Source organism: Halyomorpha halys, unplaced genomic scaffold, assembly GCF_000696795.3.
Source record: "Halyomorpha halys isolate HHAL.00 unplaced genomic scaffold, Hhal_1.1 Scaffold250.1, whole genome shotgun sequence".
NCBI lineage: Eukaryota > Metazoa > Arthropoda > Insecta > Hemiptera > Pentatomidae > Halyomorpha > Halyomorpha halys.
The window spans coordinates 620,189-642,324 of NW_027108814.1; the positions used below are offsets into that span (position 1 = coordinate 620,189).

Sequence of the window (22,136 nt, forward strand, 5' to 3'; positions counted from 1 at the left end):
AAATAGTTACAATATATGTTAGTTGGTTAGTTGTAAATCTGGTTTTATTACATTAATTGAAGAAGATTACAGTTTACTTGGTTAATTATATGGAGCTTGATGGTTGGTTGTGATGTGAATGTGATTATGGAAGGAGGGTTCTCTCTTCTCATCCTCCTGCCGCCGCTGCCTCTCTCTCCTTAGTCTAAGGTTTACTCCCTCATCATTATGAGAAGAGACCTTATTGAAGAGTTATGTCCTCTTCTTCTCATGTCCAGGTCAGGATGGCTTCTCGATTGGCTCTAATCCGTTTGTTTTGGGGACCAAGATGGCTGCCCAGGCTTCTTACCGCATATCTTTGCCACTAGATGGCATCATGAATTTCTATTCAGAAGTGAGGGGGGCGCCTTATTTAAACAAAAATATTTATATGTTGCCAATTTTAAAACATTGCTAACTGAAAACAAAAGTGTAGATACAGCACAAGCACTCTTTGATTTCTTCCGAAAAAACAACATTCAAAGCGTCGGCCTCAAATTCAAGGCAACATATCACAGTCAATCCAAATAACTCTTCCACACGCTTGGACATGTACAAATTTACCATACTTTGATAAACGTTTAGAGAGAGGCACCTTGAAAATTATCAGATATAAAAACGTCTATTTTGATAACAACAACACAATTGTATTGATATTTTGAATTAATTTTAAGATTTTTTAAGAAAGTATAAAATATTTTATTGAAAACACGCCAATCTGCAGAACATAAAAATGTTTCTATGGTGGTCACTGGTCCATGTTATTTTTGGTGAGCACATGTGGCGTTAGGCCGTCACAAGGTTGAGAGTCGGAGTTTAATATCTGTCATTAATTAATATCCGTCATTGTTCCGTCGAACAATGACGGATATTAATCCGTCATTGTTCTCTGCCACGCACCTAGTCCAGCTTACCGCATTCATTAATCTCCTTTTAAGTTTAGGGTTCCTGTAGTAAAAGCTTTTTTATTTATTTATTGAAATTTATAAAAAAAAAAAAAAAATGAAAAAAAAGGAATGTGATAAAATTCAGAAGACATGATATTCTTGGGAAGAAACCACCCAATGGCGGTATTACAATGCTTGCTTCAAATAAATAGATCCCGTAGAAGGGAGAGAAAGAAATACTTTATTCATTCATGCTGCCCAAATACATCGGGTTGCTACATTACACAGCATACTGATCAATCCATGACTGGACAAATATAAGTTACATATTTTTACATGATATAATATAATAGATAGATAACATTTTTTTTTCTTCCACAGTTTTCTTTTACAATTAATACCAGTCTACAAACTAACTACAAGTTTTTCGATTTATTCATTTTTTTTTCTTTCCCTTCTATTTCACAACCCCTATTTCATTTGATCAACAAATTCCCCTATATAACAAATATTAAAATAATAACTAAAACAACAAATAAGATATACGATGCATGCATGCCATCCCACTTCTGGATAAACTTCCATACTCATTAATTTCCATGCATGTGGTGGTGTATGATTCCCAGGGAGTCAAGTATTATGTTTTCTGTCAACCTAGCCACGTCCTGGACATCGACCCCGAGCACCTCCATGAAGCTCCTAGTTGTGCTGGGAATCGTTCCACGGGCTCCGAACCAGAGGCCTCTCACGTTGAAGTCTCGTTCTCCGAAGCCCTCACGGAACTTCTCCTTGAGGAAAGGGATACATTTACCGTAGATTTCCTTCTTTTCCCTATCTACCTTATTTGCCTGGTCAAGGTCGTTATTTTAATATCTCACGGTGGGATCCACAATGATTGCCGACTTCCCCTTCTTAGGGAAGGCAACAATATCCGCATATCTTGTGGATCCATCCGTATCTATGCAGTAGACCTCGTAAAAGCAGGCAAAATCTCTTTCTTTTAGGAGCTTCATTAACTCGTAAAAAAGGAGGATTATCAGAGATTTTTAAGGATGAGAGACAGTAAAAGCTAAACGAAATAACCTTTAAATGAAGTTGATAATTTTTTTTTTCTTTGTAATTAGCCCAAATCATAAAATATATTTGACTAAAAGTTATGGTTCCATTTCCTTCATTAACGTTTTTAACGCTAATCTATAATGTTTATAATGTGAAGTTTCTTCCATGGGTATGAAATTGTATAATTAGAAAAAATATAAAAATTTCTTGGATCAACTATCACCCTTTATTTCCGACACTACTAAATTTACTGACACGTAGATTACGCGTTGTTTAATGTTGTTGATTTATGGTTTAGTTTATCACTACAGGCGGGGTAGTTACAGACGGTTCCATATGATTGATGGACTAGTGACAGTGAAAGTGGTCTCGTACCCTTGACAGTGAACTAGAATGTTAAATAGACAGACTATTGATAGTTCTTTCTAACATTCAAATCTGTTTTGTAATATAGAGATTACTTACGTTACTCAATCCTGGTTATAATTGGCTAATGATAAATTATCGACGAATTTATTTAATTTTTTTTAAAAGTGTATTATTTTACGTTATACGTGCAAATTGATTTCAAATGCAAATTCTCACATGTCTCACCGGTGCATTCTAAATGACAGGTTCTTACGAAACCGCATAATGGCGTTCTTACTGGACTGAGTGAACTCAGTATTTATAATGAAATCCTGATTAACAATTCAAATTTGTTTTTAAAACAGAATTTATTTATAAAGCTGGAATGTTAGTTTTTATACAAACTGGGCATACTCACCATACTATTTTAACAACTAAGTTACCGACGCCCTTCAAAGACAAGATCACCAACAATTTATATGAAATTTATGTATGTATTATGTTATATGCAGAAAATTACTGATTTAAGTATAGGGTCAAAACAGATTTAGTAGATTTTGGTTTGGAGGGACGTCACTGGACGGACGTATGTAGAGAAGGTTTAGTAGTATTGGCATCGAACCTTAAGTACAAGAGTCCAAGAGGAGAAAAAAAGTCAGTTATCTCACCCCAATTTTTGATTACTTTAATGGAAAATATGTATAATTAATAGCCGAAACTGATGAGGCTGCCAAGTATAGGTATAAAAATGGCGGCTGTTTCAGAGCGATAAAAAAACTAATTTTTCATTCGGAAGTCTATATCTTAAAAAGTAGGAACACACAAGAAAACCTAAGGAAACGTCATTTAAAGAAGAGTAAATTTTCTAAAATATGACCCCTAATAGAGTTATTTACGTTGAATAGTTTTCGAGATACAGCTTCTTACAAAGCAACATTTCATAAAAACGTTGTATGGGACGTACTGAAAGATCAGAAGAGTGAATAATTTATTTTGAAAATTTTATATCTCAAAAACCATTTGACGTACAGATGTCTATTAGCACTCAAATTAAAGCTAGTTTAATGAGCTATAAAGTAGTTTATGATGTTTATCTTCGTAGGAGTAGTATTTTCCTAAAATAAATTGATTTATAGTTGTTCGGACAAATTTTCATTTGCCTAATTTATATTCATATGTGAATATCATAAAAACTACTACCCCTACGAAGATAAGCGTCATAAACTACTTTATAGCAAGTAAAATTTCCTTTGTTTTGATTGTTGGCAGACATATGTGCGTCTTATGGATCTAGATATATTTTTTCAAATATCCAACATTTTATACGAACAACTAGAAATAAGCATTTCGTGAGTTTATTTTGTCAAATATCATAAAAACTACTACTGTTACTAAGATAAACATCATTAACTATTTTGTACGTCTAATGGTTTCTGAAATGAAGTTTTTCATAAACCAAACTTATTGTCCGAACAACTCTAAATAAATTTATTTTAGCAAATATCATGAAAACTACTATTCCTACGAAGGTAAAGGTCATAAACTTCTTTATAGTCCATTAAACTAGCTTTAATTTGAGTGCTAATATATGTCTGTACGTCACATAGTTCCTGAGATATAGATTTTTCAAAATAAATTGACTAACCCCTAATCTTTGAGTAGATTTTTAAGAAATTTTGCTTTTTAAAAAGCTATATCTCGAGAACTATCGGACGTAAATAGCTCTGTAATAATGTTCTCTTAGATTTTCTAGTGTTGTTGGTAGTTTTTAAGATATACATCTCCGAATGAAATATTATTGTATTTTTAAGGTTTTGAAACAGCCGCCATTTTTTATTCTCCCTACCTATACTTGGCAGACGCATCAATTTTGACTAGTAATTATACCTAGTTTTCATTAAAGTTAGCAAAAATTAGGGTGCGATAACTCCCTTTTTTTCTTCCCGGCTCTTGTACTAGTTTGAGTTCGTTACGCCTTTATTATTATTGTTATATGTTATGCGGAATTTCATCTTATTAATTTAGCTAAATCAGGAACAAAATAATCACTTATTACAAAATGTTCAAACGTAGATAAGATTATTTGGATATTAGTGTTTTTAAAAAAAAATCGAAGTACAACTTGCGATCTCAAGAACGCCATTTCTTTTTTAAATTTAATTTAAGCTTAAAATTTGTAATACTGTGAGTATGGCCTTGTGATTTCCTAAAACAGAGAGATTTCGGTTTACCTCCATTTACTGCATATCAACGAATGTCCAAGATAGAAATAATTATGCTCATGTAATTGAATATTAATTGTTAGTTCTGTAATTTTTTTTTTTTTATTATTATTTATTTATTATGTGATTAGTTTTATTTTATTATACTTTTGATATAGATTCATATTTTTATTTATATAAATATTTATTTATTTCATTTCTTCATCATTATTATTTTATATATATACATATATATATTAAAAATTAAAATAATTTCAAGTTATGAAGAAGATGATCAGGGGCACTGTCAAAACAGAACAATAGCTAACAACTATTTATTTGGCATCGTTTCGGTCCACTTTGTAGAGATTCATTAGGGCTGTTCAAGTTTAGTGTTTTGATTAAAGTCTGGGGTGTTCTAAACTTGAAGAGCCCTGATGAAATTTTACAAAGTGGAGTGAGACGTCGAACAAATAAGTAATTGTTACCTAGTTTTGTTCTTTTATCACCTGATCAGAATTCTGCCACTTCCAACATATCAATATTGTCTGTCCATTAATTAATTAATTAAACATATTTTTGAAGAATGCCCTCACTAAAGTGCCACCCTCAATAAAAATAATAGTATTGACTTCAAATTTATCTGAAGCTCTCACAGATGAGGATGCTAAAGTCATATTGGTATTTAAATTTTTAAAAACACATTGCTTCCTTACCAAATTGTAGCATTTCTTTGGTTTTAATTTTAATTTCTTATTTTATTATTATTATCTCATAATTTTTTTAAAGTGTGTGTGCATCTTTATAGTTATAATAGTCCATAGGCGTTGATACTTAAAAGTTTTTACGCCTTTAAACTAGAATAAACAAACCGCACCCCTGAACATCTTCATAATTTCATTATTATTTTTTTCCCCTTTTAACCAGTAAGTACTATTGTTATTATTTACATTTTTTCTTTTTTTAATTTTTTTTCTTCTACTTCTGTATATATAGTATGAATGAATATTTGAACAGTAATACTTAGTGCACTTAAATTGTGGCAGATTTTATTAATTCTCTTCAATAAAATAAATTAAATTAAAAAAAAAATAATAAAGTGGTACTTGTGATAGGTATTCGATTCTAGCAAAAAATTATCTGTCACATTCTAGGCATATGCCAGCCTTAAATATTTAATTTCAGTTTTTTAGGACTTTTTATTTTTGAGCTATGCTGTTTATAGACTCACATAGACCATTTTGCGACTTTGTTTTTTTGTTTTACTTCAAAATATGTATTTCGAATTCAAAATTGTAATCTCGAATTCTAATTTTTTCACGATAAAAATACTTCCCCTTAATATATATTCCAAATATAAGTAAATGAATGTAATTTCTTGCAGAAAATGCTCAAAATGTTCAAATTTCTGCTTGAACATAAAACGTCCAATTTTGTTTTATCTAACACTAATATCGATAGAACATACTTTTCATTATTCTTATTTTTGTCGAGTTTTGGCTGAATTTGAAGCCAGCAAAAAGATGGATAGAAATATGACCGTATTTTTTAACTTTTTTTTATTTATGTATTTATATTCCCATATCACAACCCTCGAAGAATGGTGTCGAAATTGGAGGATAAAAATAAATCCCAACAAATCACATTTACTCTTCGTCGTAAACCTGCCGACTGCCCAACAGTATACTTTAATAATGTGGCTCTTACCCTTGTAGAACAGATTCGTTATCTTGGACTACACCTTGACAAACGACTAACCTGGAATCCTCAGACAAGACTGAAAAGACAGGAAACTGCACGCAGATTCCGACTACTACAGTACTTACTAGACAAACGGTCTAAACTTCCAACTCATTACAAATTACTGATCTACATGACTATTATAAGGCCTATTTGGACATACGGAGTTGAGCTATGGGGCTCCACTAAACCTTTGAATTCCTCTCGTATCCAATCCTTACAATCCAAAATCCTCAATGCTCCTTATTTTGTTACTAATAAAACCATCCATAAAGACCTAAATGTTCCTTATGTAATCGATCTAGCCCGAACCCGATATCATTCCTTCCATTATGAACTCCCTAACCCACTAGTTTCTAACCTTGCTGCCTCTTCCATTCCTGGCAATCCTGCGAGGCGCCTGAAAAGACGATGGCCTCGTGACCTTATATTGTAAACTGTTTTTAGTTCTATTACTGGGTAGTTTCTCCACATGCTGTATCATATCATTATCATTATGTCACTATGATCAAATTTACATGTATTTTTTATACAGTTGTAAATATCGATAAATAAAAAAAAATGTATTTATATTTATACATATTTTTGATTTGTTTTTTACCAGTTATTTGGTTTATGAGATAAGTGAAGATCTCGAGTCTTGTAGATCTCAAGTATTACAAACTAACATCTCCTGTTTATTGTGTCAACTGCAATGAGTACGATGTTGTAACTAGGGGATTATCTGTAGTGGTTTAAATAGTAGGATTTACTTTCTCAAACAACTTAAATGATTAATAAGTTCATTGAAACTGATGGAAAAATAGCTGAACCGCACAACGAAACTTAGGCAGTACCGAGTCATCAGTAACCAGGCTACGTCGCTGATTTAGGTACGTGCGTCCTTGCTTCTCTGGTGTCTTTTCAATACATACATTAAAAGCTGCGTCCTTTCTTGCAATCACTTCTTGCATCATCGTCCTGCTTTCTTTAGCCTCACCTCTAGGGTCACCCAGATGGCTCATTCACTGACACAATCCGACTGCTTTTGTGCGATTCTTTATTCTGAAGTAGCTCTTGATTTACCATTGCCTATTCTAAGGAGCATCCCAAGCTGGTTATAATACCAGAACCGGGGAGAAAAAATTCAGTTATTTCACGCCAATTTTTGATAACTTAAGCCGTTAGCCCTGTTAGGGGGTATCGGAAAATGAGACCCCTACACCGATTTTATACAAAATCGAAAAAGAGCGGCGAAGTTCATATTATGTAAATCCGACAATAAGTAATGCTTACAAATTATTTCTCAGGAACTATTAGATATTTTATATTTATAATTATTTTTTTTAGCTTTTAACCTGTTTATTTGTGTTTTAACTTCTAACATTCATTTATCTCAAGGAACCATAAAACGTACAGGTGTCTATTAGCACTCAAATTAAAGCTAGTATAATATGCCATATGTATTACGGTTGCCATGGTGAAATAAAAACACTGGCGATATTTGCGTAGACAAGGGGTGGTACGGTTGTCATGGTGAAATAAAAACTAGCGATTTGTTTAGACGAGTGGGCATGAGCCGGGAAGAAAAAAAGGCAGTTATCTCACCCCAATTTTTGATTACTTTAATGAAAACTATGTATAATTACTAGTCAAAATTGATGAGTCTGCAATGTATAGATAGGAGGAATAAAAAATGGCGGCTGATTCAAAACATTTTAAAAAAATTTCATTCCAAGCTCCATATTTTTAAAACTACCTACAACACTAGAAAATCTAAGAGAAAATTATTTAAAGTAGAGTAAATTTACTAAAATATGAGCCATATTTAAGTTGAGTAGTTCGCGAGATATAGTTTTTAAAAAGCAACATTTCATGAATAATGTCCTGAAAAATAAGTAGTTAGTGAATTTCTCGTGGGATATTTATATCTCAGGAACCATACGACTTACAAATATCTATTAGCACTCAAATTAAAGCTAGTTTAATGTACTATACAGTAGTTTATGAAGTTTTTCTTCTTAGTAGTAGTAGTAGTGGCTTTCATGATATTGGACAAAATAAATTCACATGTTAATTTCTAGTTGTTCAGAAAAAAACTTTGATTTATGAAAAAAAAATCCCAGAAACTATAAGGTGTATAGATGTATGCCAGAACTCAAATTAAAGCGAGTAAATGTAGTATGAAGTAGTTCATAAAATTTATCTTCGTAGGAGTTGTGATTTTTGGCAAAAATGACATTTGGTAAAAAAAATACAAAATGTTAATTTCTAGTTGTTTGGATGAAATTTTTGATTTTTGAAAAACTATATCTCAGGAATAATAAGACGTACATTTATCTACTAGCACTCAAAATAAAGGTAATTTAACTTACCATAAAGTAGTTTATGACAGCATCTTCATAGGGGTAGTAGTTCTTATGATATTTTCTTATTAATATACATTTTGCACATGAAATTTTGTCTGAACAACTATAAATTAAATTATTTCAGCAAATATCATAAAAACTACTACTCCTATGAAGATAAACGTCATAAACCACTTTATATTCATTAAGTTAGCTTTAATTTGAGTGCTGATAGAAATCAGTATGTTAAATGGTTTTTGAAATATAGATTTCTCCCAATAAATTGACTAGCTTCTTTTTTTTTCTGTGTATTTTTTATGAAATGTTGCTTTTTAAAAAGCAATATCTGGGGAACTGTTGAACGTAAATACCTCTATCAGGGCTTATATTTTAGCAAATTTACACTACTTCAAATTATGTTACATTAAATTTTATAGGTTTGGTGTCAATTTTAAAGGTATAGGGCTTCTAATGAAAAATTAATGTTTTTTAATGTTCTGAAACAGCTGCTATTTTTTATTCCCCCAAACTATACTTGGCAGACTCATCAATTTTGACTAATAATTATACATCGTTTTCATTAAAGTAATCAGTTATTGGGGTGAAATAACTACCTTTTTTCTTTTATTGGGCTCTTGCATTGTTAGATTTGGATTGTTTAAAACGTAATAATGGGCAGGAATAATAAGCATACGGTGCCAAGGGACACACCAAAATAAAAATATTAGCTTAAATAACAAAGAAAACATTTATGAACAGTTAAGAAAATTTTTCATTTCATTTTCTCATTTAAAGTTTATTGGTATAATTCGTGTTGATTGGTCATGGAATCCTTAAAATGCTGATGACAAGGACAGGGTGATCAGAATAGATTGCTTACCAGGGAAATAAAATACATCTTACAACTTTATTACAGATCAGGGTCAAAAGGGAATGATCAAGATTAATTATTCTACTTGATTTCTCCATTTTTTAAGGAAAGGTATGAATCTGAAAATTCTCCTCCAGCTGTTAAGTTTCACATTTAACTGCCTAATAGTCCACCTTTATGAAGAAGTTTTTGTATTCCAAGAGTATCTAATGATTAAAGAATAGACTCATTATAAAAAACAAAACAAATAAAAATAAACTATTATCTATAGCCAAGTAATTGCATCACGAATTACAAATGGAGTCATTAGAGGATTATATCAAAAAACGGTTCATGATGTTCCACTCCCAGTTGCCGACAGTTAAAGGAGCAGTGATCTACAACCTGGGAAACCCAACCTCAACCCGAAGACTGAAGCCCAGACTGCTGCAGGACATTCCTTGATAAATTTTATTACATTATAATAAAATTAATTCATAGTCACACTACCTCTATTTACTTATTATTATTATTCATTTTATTTATTCATTATTATTATTATTATTATTTTTCTCTTTTCTTCTTTCTTCCCTTTTTCAAATTAACTTGTTTCTTTTTACTATTAGAAGACAATTGTTTGTTTATTTAAGTCTACCAATATCATTATTTTTTGTTATTAATTTTACTTTCCTCTTTTATTAAGAAGCATTATTCTTATCTATTTATTTTATTATTATTATTTTTTCTTTTAATAAGAACATTTTATATAGTTAGGGGTGTCATTTGTATGACTATATCCTCTCATAATCAACTGTTAAAAAATATATATAATATAAGTTCTATCAACCATGTAAGGCCCACCAGGCCGATCTGGTATAAATATAAAATAAAATCTATAGCAAAGTAATTAGAAAGCTAATTTTTTTTCTATTGCTTGCTTTCCTCTAAGAATCATTATTGTTATACTTATCAATGGCTAAATAAAAATGTTTTATTAATTCCATCACACTGAAAACCTATAAAATTCATAGTTTCATATTAATATTTTTAAGGGCTGTTTCACAAAGCTATTAGTATGAGTGGTAACGCCTACAGTCCATGGGCCGTAGTTAAGTCAGGGATTGCCAGAGAGCGTGCCATCAAGATGGCTGAAGAAGCTGGATGTCCTTACAATGGAACTAAGACAACACTTAACTGCCTTAGGATGAAGAATGGGACCGACATTGTGAGCATACGGCAGCAGTTTACTGTGAGTCGATAATAAACTTTACAAAAGTAATTAAATATAAATATTTATAATCAGACTTATTTATAGAATAGTTCATGCTTTAAATAAAATTTATTTGACAAAAAGTTTGCCACTGATGAATAACTAACGTCACCCTTTCATCATTAGGAAAAGTATTTATCCACAATTTAATTTTAAAAAATTGCTTCCATACAAAGACCATCTGTGACTTTAAATCTAAAAAATAATAATAAAAAAAAATCACAATTTTGATTTTGATATAGTGGAAATTTTAAAGATAACAGATAATAAAAGCAGGAAGCTCATAGAATCTATTAAAATTATTAAAACTAGTAATGATGTAGTAAATTTAAAATTAGACTTAAAAGGAATAGATCAACATTATGTTGACATGTTTAACCAAATAAATAAAAAAAATCAGTGTGGTCAAAATATATAATAACAAGTAGTAACAGATAGATAAAAGTATAAATAGATAAAATTTAAAAAATAATTAAATATAAATTTTGTAAAAAGTTATGGTAAAACATTAGTTTCAGAGAAAAAAAAAAAAATGACAGGTTTTGGAAGTCAGGACAAAATCCTTCAAAGGGACGATGTGAAAATATAAGGAGTTATCTTTTTTCATTAGTTCATGCCTCATTTAATATATAATACATATAAATGGCAGAAGAGTACATTATACTGTCCAAATATTGGATAAATAATATGATTCTTTCATTACACTTACATATTTTATGTTTGATTAAGATAAAAGTATTATCCCACCAGCTTTATTTTTTATTATTTATGATAATTACGATTCTGATGAAACTGATTAAAGGATGAACTTCGGGATCCACTGGTATACTATGGTCCTGTAGTTGACACAAAATCAGAAAGACCATTTCTTCCCGATCACCCAAAGAAACTCGCTCACTATCCTGTTCCTTGGATTGTAGGAATCTCTTCTGGTGATGGCCTTCTCAAAACTTCCAGTATGAATTATTTTATTTATAAATTGTTAATATTGCCTTCAATATTTACCTATAATTTTAAAATAAAACACTTATAGAAAAAAAGCTTTAGACATTCTCATTTCGATAATCATAATAATGGTATAAGTTTTCTCTGTTGTAAACAACTTTATTTTTATAGTTAGTTTTTCTAGTGGGATTCATTTTTAATTAATAAATATAAATAAAACTTATTGAGGAAAATCATTGGACCACATTATTATTACCAATTAGGAGGAAACTATTTTAATTTATAAAATTTAAAGAGTGATTTAGTTTTAAAAAGGAATTTATGCATAATATTAATTTATTTATTTTAGACATAAAAGCCCTCAAAAATGACTAACTAAATAACAGCTGAAAATAGGAGATGAAAACAAGCAAGGAAATTTTTTATAATAATTTATGATTACTTCCTTGTACTGTATGCATGAAACTATATTTTAGCAGTGCCCCAAAGGTGAAGAGAATTGTGTTGTGCTGAGAATGGCCAATAAATTAGGGTCAAATTGTGTCGGTATGTTAAAAATATATATAATATAAAACTGTAATATAAATGTTTATTGTTGTACAGTTTTACAATAAGAAATCAAGGGTGTAATATACTCCAAATGATTTTTCTCAATCGTATTGATTTATATATAATTTTTATTTTTATTTTATCACGGGTTTTATGTTATTTTTGTTTCAGTTTTTACTGTTTCTGATCCATTCAGTTGGAATGCACTCAACTCTGAGCTTAGTGATTTTATCCGTGAATCTCTTCTTTTTATCCAGCCTGTAGCAGGTGATGATATGCTTACCGATGAAATAAGGCAGTTTTATTTCAATGCTGGACCTCTATCGAATGATAGCTTTGCAAATATGACAAATGTAATCTTTGAAATTTTTATGAACTAATAGTAACCAATTAAGTTATTAGTAAATATGAAAATATAACTCAGAAATGTGTACAATAAGTTTGTAGTTCTAAAATGCTAAGATTGACTTTTTGTTTCTACATTCTGAATTGAAGCCATAATAAATGCAATAGTAAAATTTTCATTTTGAATTTAATTTAATTTTGATTCAGTTTATTGAAATATATCTGATATTAATTATACAGATAAGACTAAAATAAGTGATTTTTGTTATAAACCTGAATAAGCAATAAATGATGTCCTCTTGTTTGTTTCAGCATATTTCTAATTATGTAATAAGATAATAAGTATTTAGTGTAGTCATATTTTGATATATAAATATAAAAATATAAAATATAAATATAAAAAAATTTATTTATCGATGAAAGAGTATTTTCTTTTAATACTTGTGAAACTAGTTCTTCATTTTTATTTTATTTTTTTTATTTCTTATTCATTTATCCTCAGTGTTTGGGGACCCTTTCTCCATCTTCAGGATTAAATTACATTTTCTTTAGTTTCCTTGTTAGTTTCATTTATATAACTATATTTTAAAAATAATATGTGTATTATAAACATTGTATTTTTGTTTTAAGTTTTTGACCTTAAGTTGATTATAATTTATAGAAAAGTATTAGTCATATAATGAATTATATTTTATCACATTCAAGATTTTTCCTAATTTGATATGGAAAGTTATTCTAATTTAACTGCATACACTCTCAATTAACTATAGACCATCTAGTTTTGATGGAACATAAACAAGACAAAATATAATTATATGGATGAAATTAACAAGAAAACTAAAGAAAAAGTAATGTAATCCTGAAAATGGGAAAGGGATCCCGAAATAATGAAGATTAAATAAATAAGAATTAAAGAAAATAAAAAAAAAGAACTTGTTTCACAAGTATTAAAATACATATTTTGATATGTACTTAATTATTAGTTCACATAGTTAACCAAACTATTGTTGTTTTTGCGTAAATAAATGTACTTATCTATTATTATTACTATCATTATATTATACACATTATTATTACTATTATATTTTTATATTCATTATTATTACTATCATTAGTAAAAGTGAATTTTATTTATATTTGCTTTTAGTTATTTACTGATGGCTGGTTTTTGTTTCCAACTACAGAAGTTATTGCAAAGCATAAAGGGCCTGTATATATCTATTATTTCGACTACTTAGGAAACTCTTCATTTGCTGATTTGGGAGGATCTAAAAGGACCATAAATGGTAAACAATGACTCAAACAAACTTTTTCAGGATATTATTAGGAGATTCCAAAACAAAGGATTGTCTTCTTCTGTGTTATGATCTCTTGTGAGATAGTGACATATCGTTCATCGACCAGCCTACTCGCTATAACTGTACGTTTAAAAAGTCAGATAAGTTAGGCTACCAGGGAGGGTAGGAGTGGTGGATCTCACGCCATTTTCAGATTTCCAGTGCTTTTTAAATATTGCTCGATTAAACTATCTTAAAGTCTCCTCTTCCCATTATAATCAACTATTTCAAAAGTGATACTGGACCGTCACTTCCTGGGGGCCTTAAGGATTTGTGGGTATTGCTATATCTGCAATTCAGGCATGGATTATAAATTCATTGGTTATAGAATGACAAATGAATCACAAATTGGTATCTTTTTTTAAATATTGTTAATGTAAGATGTGCATTCCTTAATCTTCATTTATATGATCTTACTCTGATGATGTCTGAATCTGTGAAACATTAACTATTTAGTTATACGCTACTATTTAAGATAATCAAAGATATAAATCTTCCAATAATATCAGAAAAGTAATATTTGTTTTTTTTCTCTAACAGTTTTCATTAAAATATTACACTCATATAAACATATTGTTTCGTTTTTTTAAGTTGGTTACTGTAAAGATTATTTGTGTGAGCCACTATCTCGGAAAGGCCACTCCTCATCCTAACTCAAAATGATAATTTTTAATAAACTGTTTTTTGTAATTGTATTCAATAAGTTTATATTTTTTCCAGCTGCTTTTCATACAGATGAAATGATATACCTTTGGAATACTACAGCTTTTTTCCCTCCACTATCCGGAGATGATTTGATTGTGTCACGGAGCCTTATTAAGTTATGGACCAATTTTGTCAAGACTGGGTAAGTAATTTTAAAAATTAAATACTTTTTATAATTATCTTATTGAGGAATAACAGGTGACTTAGATTCTGTATTTGAAAAAAAAATGACAACTACCATATATTTTAAAATATGAAGATGAAAGAAAATTTTATGATAGACAATTGTTATATGATTTGATAAACAGTACAAAAAACGTATATCGGGAAAGTTAAGGCATGAATGAATTCTACTTTTTTAAAATTTTATTTCAGATCACCAAAAACTAAAGACTCAATTTTGAACTGGAAGAAATCAATACACAATGACTATCTTCATATCCATAACGGAGGATACAGCATGGAAACTGAATTGTTGAAAGATAGGACCATCTTCTGGAGAAATATTACCTCGAAATATAACTTATGAATTCTCTGAAAACCATTATATGTATTTCAAGACTGCAATTCTATAAATTATTGTGTTAATTTTCACTAAGAGTAATAGTTTTAATAAAATATATCATTTAAAATATTTGTTTATTTATTTAACACAGTTAAAAATAAAAGTTACAATGTCATTATTAATATATATAACACTTCTCTTCTCTGGTTTTGATTAAGTGGTATTTGCTTAGTTTAAGAATGATATATCTTATTAAATATTTCACTGCTTTGCTTAAATTAAGGCACATCTGACTAAAAATAAAATAATTTTATTTTGTGTTAGAAATAATGTATAGATTGTACTATAGACAGTGGTTGCTTTTTGACAACACTACTAACTTTGGGACAGTTTATTTTGGAACCACAATGGAGGAAGAAACACCTGTCTATAGTAATATCTTTGGAAGATGTACAATCAAAATAAGAAAAAAATGATTTTTGATCATTCATGCAAAGCAGTGATATATTTTATTTTCTTAGAGATTGAGCATATTAAATATTCCAAAAGCTTTTGAATTTAAGAAAATTTGTTAAATCAATATAAGTTATTCAAGTTTCTTCTCCATATTCATGCTTCATGCTAATATTTTGTCCTCACCTTCAGAAAATTTCTTTAAAGACTGATTTTGTATAACTGAAAGGAAAATCTATGGATGAAGCTTGAAAACTGACTTTCTTAAAAAAATTGTAAACAGAATGAAGGTTTGGAAAAAATAAATTTTAAATATTAACAGAACTAATCTTGATTAAATCAATATTGAAATTTCAGTATTTAAGAGCCATACTTAATTAGAACTATGTTAATGAATATTTTTTCATATTTATGTTATTTTATGGATTTTCTTGTTCAGTCAAAGGAATGCTTGAATCCAATGGGGGTTTCGGGCGATTTACAATTTTAATGCTATCGACAAACTTTGTAAATCTTGATCTTCCAGCTCTTTCCTTTTTCTCCTTTTGCTGTTCAATAAGGTCATCAATGTTTATACCTGTAATAAAATAAATATAGATTTAATTCGTTAATATAAATATAATATAAATTTTACAACTTGAACCAAATATTAAAAATAATATATATATTTTATATTATCACCAATTTCACTTGTTTTTCTGAATGACTGACAGTATGGTGGGGAGTCGGCTAGACTTCTTGGTGTGCTGACAATGGAAAATACTTCTGATTGTGCAATGCTTTCTGTATCGGATTTGAACTCAGCTCTTACCCGATCTAGAGCTGAAATAATATTAAATTATTACCATCAATAATAAAGTTATCTACAAATATTTTTATTGCTGTTTTATCAATGTAAGAAGACAAACTTTCTGTGGCAATTAAAACCACAATCGGAGTACACCAAGGATGTGTTTTGTATCCCATCCAATTTCATGTCGTAATGGATTACCAAATGGGTACAATTATAAGAAATAGTAGAAAGAGGTGAATTCATTGGAGCCTTACAGACCAAATAGAAGACTTTGAGTTTACCGACATCTGCCTCCTGGCATAATGTTTCCGAGACATTAAATTTGAAAAGACGATGACGGGTCATTTCTTTAAAACATTTAAAATAAAAGCATTGAGGATAAACTGCTGAGTGGAAGTTAGGTCGCATGCGTGGCAAGATAATCCTATCAAAGGATTCGATTCATTCCTGTATCGAGGATGTTCAGTGAAGATGGAGGAGCCTATAAGGATATAATGCGTTGGTTGGCTAGACAGTTGCCACGGCAGAGCATCCATATTCGCTTTGCTCCGCAGCCTCCCGGCAGCCGCTGCTGAATCCCTGCGATGTATGACTTCCTCCTCTGGCCTCCAACTGGTCAGCCACTCTCTCTTTCTCCAAACTATCCTCTTCCAGGACTGTCATCGTCACAGACTGTCTTCCCCTGTCTCCCGACGGTCTTCCTCTGATGTCCTCCGTTCCTCCTGCTCCTTTTTGCTTCTTCTGCCCCCTCTACTTCTAACTCCTCCCCTTTTCGATCTCTGTTCTTCTATATTTGGCCTATTAGCCAATATAGCCTTATAAGTTGGCTCTTCTATATTCCCACTTTTTTGCCTACCTTTCAGAGAGGGTGGGAAGGTCCAATGACTTTCGGCGAAATTCTGTCTTTTTCCTACCTTTCATGTCCAAATTAAGGCGGCTTCCTTCTTTGACAGATGTCAGAATTTTTTAGCATGCCCAGATGTGAGATAAGGGCTGTTTAGCTGTTTACCTCTGCCTACATGGTCAACCATTCCCAGGAGTGCATGGGGACCCGTGGTATTTACATATATCTATACATTACTTTTAATGTTTTGCCGACCGGGTATCTGACTAGGGCCGGCGGCTCCTTTGGTATGCTGACAAAATAAATTACTTTAAGTTCAAAAATTCCAGCTGGTGCCCTCTCATACATATCACAATGATCTATGACTCAGATTACAGAGTAACATATAATTATAATGGATGAAAATAAAGAGATACGTTATTCTCATGAGTAATCAATCAAAAAGAATATCAACTAATTAAAAATTTTTACTAAGTGGGTAAACCCTGGAATTCAATAAATAAAGAATAATCAAGCTAGTATTAATTAGTTATAATCCTATTCAGAAGGCTTAGCTCTTGCTCATTACAACATGAGTCCAAGGATATGCAATAAATAAAAATGTCATAGAGATCCTGGTCAGTACTTTATAAAACGGAGTTGTGAATAAAAAATCATGAAATGTTTTTGATACGGATCAAATCAATATATCAATACCTTTTTTTAAATCCATCTCGTCCATTTCTGAATTTTGAATTAGCTTAAGTTGTTTCTTAAATTTCATTGTAATCTTTTTCCTTATGTAGTCGGCTTCGATTTCTTGTTTTGTCCTTGGAATTCTGAATCGGAAACAACAGCAGATTCCAATCACTGAAAATTACTAATGGATTATAAAACTTGAATTAAGTTAGACAAGCTTTGATAATGTTTTCAATTATTTAAACATATTATACTATTTATGTTAAATGAATATTATATCAAATAAGTCAACAATTTGGAAAGAGGGACCATAATAATAATATCAGTTTATAAAAATCAATTAAATATATTTCTGATTACTAAAGAGTATTTTAGGTAATAAAATTGGGAATTCAACTTTGAAAGAATATTAGTTATTAACTGAGGCAACTAATCTATTTAAGATTATAGTAGATCAGTGCGAATGTAATTGCTTAAAATCTGTGTGTAAGATACTTATGTACATATATACTTATCTGTGTATACATTCATATGTATATGTTGATAAGCTATCTATGTATAGAATAAACACATGGTGAAGAATTTTTTCACTATTTAACAAAAGAAACAATATGAACGAACAGATTCAATTTAAATATTCTTATAATGAAATAATTTTATTGTGGTTCTATATATTCACAAACACCTTTGTTTTATTGAATATTATCATTGAACTTTATGGAATCATTTATTTAACAAAAGGTTTCACTTACTCATGAAGTTTACTTTGATTTTTAATTTTTCTGAATTTAGATTTTATTTAATTTCACAATCTCAGTGTTTTAAAAAAATGTCAATTGCAGGAGAAGCATAAATAAATAATAAAGTAAAGATGAAATAAACAAATATTTTACTGAGAGAGAGGAGCTTATGAAACAAGAGGTAATTATTGAATCCAAAGGTGGGGGAAATTTTTTAATTTATTAAAAAAAGGGTGAAACAAATATTCATCTATTAGCAGTTCTAAAACAATGAAAACTAAAACAAACATGTAGATGTAGCACAAGCACCCTTTGATTTGTATGTTGATATATGCTTGTGCATGTGCTAATTTGCCATTGCTTGGCAAACTTGTAGAGGCACCTTTAAAGAGAAGAGTAGCCCTACCAGAGAAGTTGATGTTTTTTAAATTACAATATTAATTATTCTAATAAATGAAAACTTTAGTCCATTCAGTCTAGTTTATTTTTTTTTCTTATTTATTATTTTATTTGGTATATACTTTACTAAATCAATTAGTTTATCACAAAGTTTATCCTAGCGAGGTTATGTTTCGAACTATACTACTCTTCCATCCGCAGGTTTTGAAACTGAAGGATCATCCACCAGTGGTCAGAACCAACAAGTTGGATTAATCGCGATTCAGTTCAGAGTGATCGTATGTAGATAATACTAATGGATTATCGAGAAAATTTTTAAATCTAATCATTCAAAAATTGAATGATTTTCGATTGACGTATAATTCGATCGTGTGTAAATAGTACTGGTGGAACACTGAAAACAATTAAAAATCTAATTATTCAAAAAAGGGGGGTAAGCCATAGTCAATCAGGTTGTGACATTTCATCACGCAAAAGGGAATGAAACCAAAATTATATATAATTGTCGCAGTGCTTTATCAGTTATTACAATTAAAATTTGCTTGAAAAAAAAATTATTTTTTTATTAAATTAATATTTTTTTATCCCTTCTGCCCCCCCCCCCCCCGCTGGGTACGCCCATGCAAGCTTCTGTGTCAAATAAGCTTTCTGCTTATTATGAATCGAAAGAGACATTGCATAAGATACAATTTGATGTCTTATTTATTATGTAAGCTTCAGTCGGATTGATAGTGAGGGTACTGAAACAGTCTGGTTTTTTAATGAACTATCATTATGACTGACAGTTGTAGAGTTCATTATAGCCCAGGTTCTATGGTAACAGTTATTGCAGCCACTAATATCTATAAACATTTGCTGTCGTACTACCAGGATTTTCTTGATAGTTGGTAGTGCTATCAACTATCAAGCAAATTCTAATAGCAAGAAAGAAGATGGCAGTTGTACGATGTTAGTGACTAATATCAACTATGAATTCATTGTCAGTGGGGTTACACCCTCTTGCTGTTAATCACATAAAATTGTATGTGTTGGTCATTTATATTTCTGATTAAAATTGTATTCGATTCTAGAATTGATTATCATTATTAGTTGCTAAGTTTGAAATACGATAGAAAATAAAATTTAATTATTAAAAACATTATAGAAAAGAGTTATTTTAATTGAATGAAATATACGGTTTTTTCAAGATTCAAAAACATTTGTTTTCATCCGTATAGACTAGTTTTCTGAATTTATCATTTTTAATTTACAGATATGATAAATATAAGTTTAGATAATAGTTTAAAACAAGAAATTATGTATGCAATGGTTGGTAAGACTTTTTAAAGTTACCCGGTTGTGAATTTCTGTACTACTGTTAATTTAGTTATTATAATCATTTTAAACTTTATTTATTTCAACTAATCGTGTTCCTAGATGTTTAGTTTATTAAATAAGAAACAAGAAAGTACCATCTTCGAAGCATATATCCTGAAAATCAATTGTAAGTTACCTATTCCATTTCAATTGTTCTTTGTTCTGGTGTTGGGTTTTATAATAGTTGAATATATATTTATAAATACAATAATATTTTATTTCAATTTTATATTTTACAATTAATTATAATTGTTAATTCGCATTATATAGAAATATTAGATTTATTGCTTTATTTATTTTCCTATGAAATAATTCTTCATAATGAAATCTGATTAAAAATTGTCTCACAATATGGTTCATTTCATTTAGTAATGGCGGAAGTTCATAATAAATTAGTGTACTTATAATACTGTATTTTATTTAATGAATATAACAGCTTATTTCTATTATTTATTTGTCATAACATTGCTTTTGCTTATTTCCAGCATATCATAAGAAGTAGTGAATATCTTTTTTATTATTAAATAGGAATCTAAACAAATGTTCATAAATAGTAAATTTTCATTATATATTTTTGCTCAATACTAAATGTCATCAGATTCACTTGGTTTCTTATTTATGTAGTTATTAAAAAAGCAAAATTTAGCATCATATAAAAAAAAAAAATCATTTACATAAATTGTTAAATGTCAGCTTAACAAGTTTGTGTTTTGTGCATAAAATATTTTAATTAAAGACATGGTTTTGGGGAAATGATTGTTCTCCTGGGCCCTGTTTCATAATAAAGTCCAAACTAATACTATTAGTCTTGTCGATTTATCTTAATTCAATTACACAGACTTGTAAAATAGTAACTTGTACTTTAGTATTTTTGAACTCCTGTAATATCACTAATAGTCATCCCTATCATGAAAAAAATAAGTATTAGTATTATTACCACACCAGTTTCTACACTTGTACTATGAACTAATATTATTAGCTTTCATTATGAAACAGGGCCCTGGTTGTTGATTATTAAAATTATAAATGTTTAATTATAACTGATGCTATTATAACTGCTCTAATCCCTACATAATTATTACAGTAATATAAAGTGATTATTTATGATAACTAATTAAATCAACTTACAAGAGTTCATTTGTTCACCACACTGAAAGCAGTGGTTAGAAGACGTTTAGTTCTAATGTCTTATATTTTATGCTGAATCAATGTGTAAATGTTCAAGTAATTTAGATGGAAAGATGGCATATCTGACCTTCCAAATTTGAGCTTTAATCGGGTTCAGGGAGACTATGTAGCCAATGACTGTTGGTAGTATCTGCAGAAACAGTTCACAAGTTTCACTCCAACATGATGGATGGGTGTATATTCACTTATACATAATGTTCTATTGTTTTAGCTTATGACTAATGCTATTATAACTCCTCAAATCTCCATATAATTATTAAAGCTGTTCATTTATGCTCATTCAACAGATAAGGAAACCCCCTAACATCTTTTTCAGCTTAGGCCAAGATCTAAATATACATAAACATCACTTCACGATATCTGGTTATAACTGACAATGGTTGACTTTTTGCTCATTGTATACAAGTGCATGCCCACCCACCACATTGGAGTCACACTTATGAATTACTACCCTTTTATTGTATAACTCATAAATTTTATATCTTCAGTAAAAATTAAGTTTGAAATAATGGAGAGCAGGAAAATCCATAAGAATAACATTTTCCTTTTGTGATTCATATTTAAAATGTAACATTTTAAATAATAAGACTTTGAATTTT

General features: G+C 29.8%; 2 protein-coding genes across 3 annotated transcripts in view; one reads left to right on the forward strand and one right to left on the reverse strand.

Moving 5' to 3' along the window:
* LOC106680205 (esterase FE4) overlaps positions 1-15,213 on the forward strand; it is a 36,317-nt gene extending 21,104 nt beyond the window's left edge. The window contains exons 6-11 of the mRNA XM_014419737.3: positions 10,483-10,679; positions 11,503-11,656; positions 12,366-12,547; positions 13,687-13,825; positions 14,597-14,723; positions 14,957-15,213. Coding sequence (XP_014275223.1) covers positions 10,483-10,679; positions 11,503-11,656; positions 12,366-12,547; positions 13,687-13,825; positions 14,597-14,723; positions 14,957-15,110 — 953 coding nt within the window. The 3' untranslated portion in view covers positions 15,111-15,213. The remainder of the gene's footprint in view (positions 1-10,482; positions 10,680-11,502; positions 11,657-12,365; positions 12,548-13,686; positions 13,826-14,596; positions 14,724-14,956) is intronic.
* Positions 15,202-22,136, reverse strand: part of LOC106680194 (uncharacterized) — a 10,847-nt gene continuing 3,912 nt past the window's right edge. The window contains exons 3-6 of one of the 2 annotated variants that reach the window (XM_067047136.1): positions 17,873-18,025; positions 16,221-16,361; positions 15,913-16,116; positions 15,202-15,761 (exon numbers count right to left, since the gene is read on the reverse strand). In XM_067047136.1, coding sequence (XP_066903237.1) covers positions 15,959-16,116; positions 16,221-16,361; positions 17,873-18,025 — 452 coding nt within the window. In that variant the 3' untranslated portion in view covers positions 15,202-15,761; positions 15,913-15,958. Of the gene's footprint in view, positions 16,117-16,220; positions 16,362-17,872; positions 18,026-22,136 lie in introns of both variants that reach the window. The other variant, XM_014419724.2, reaches the window with a different exon arrangement.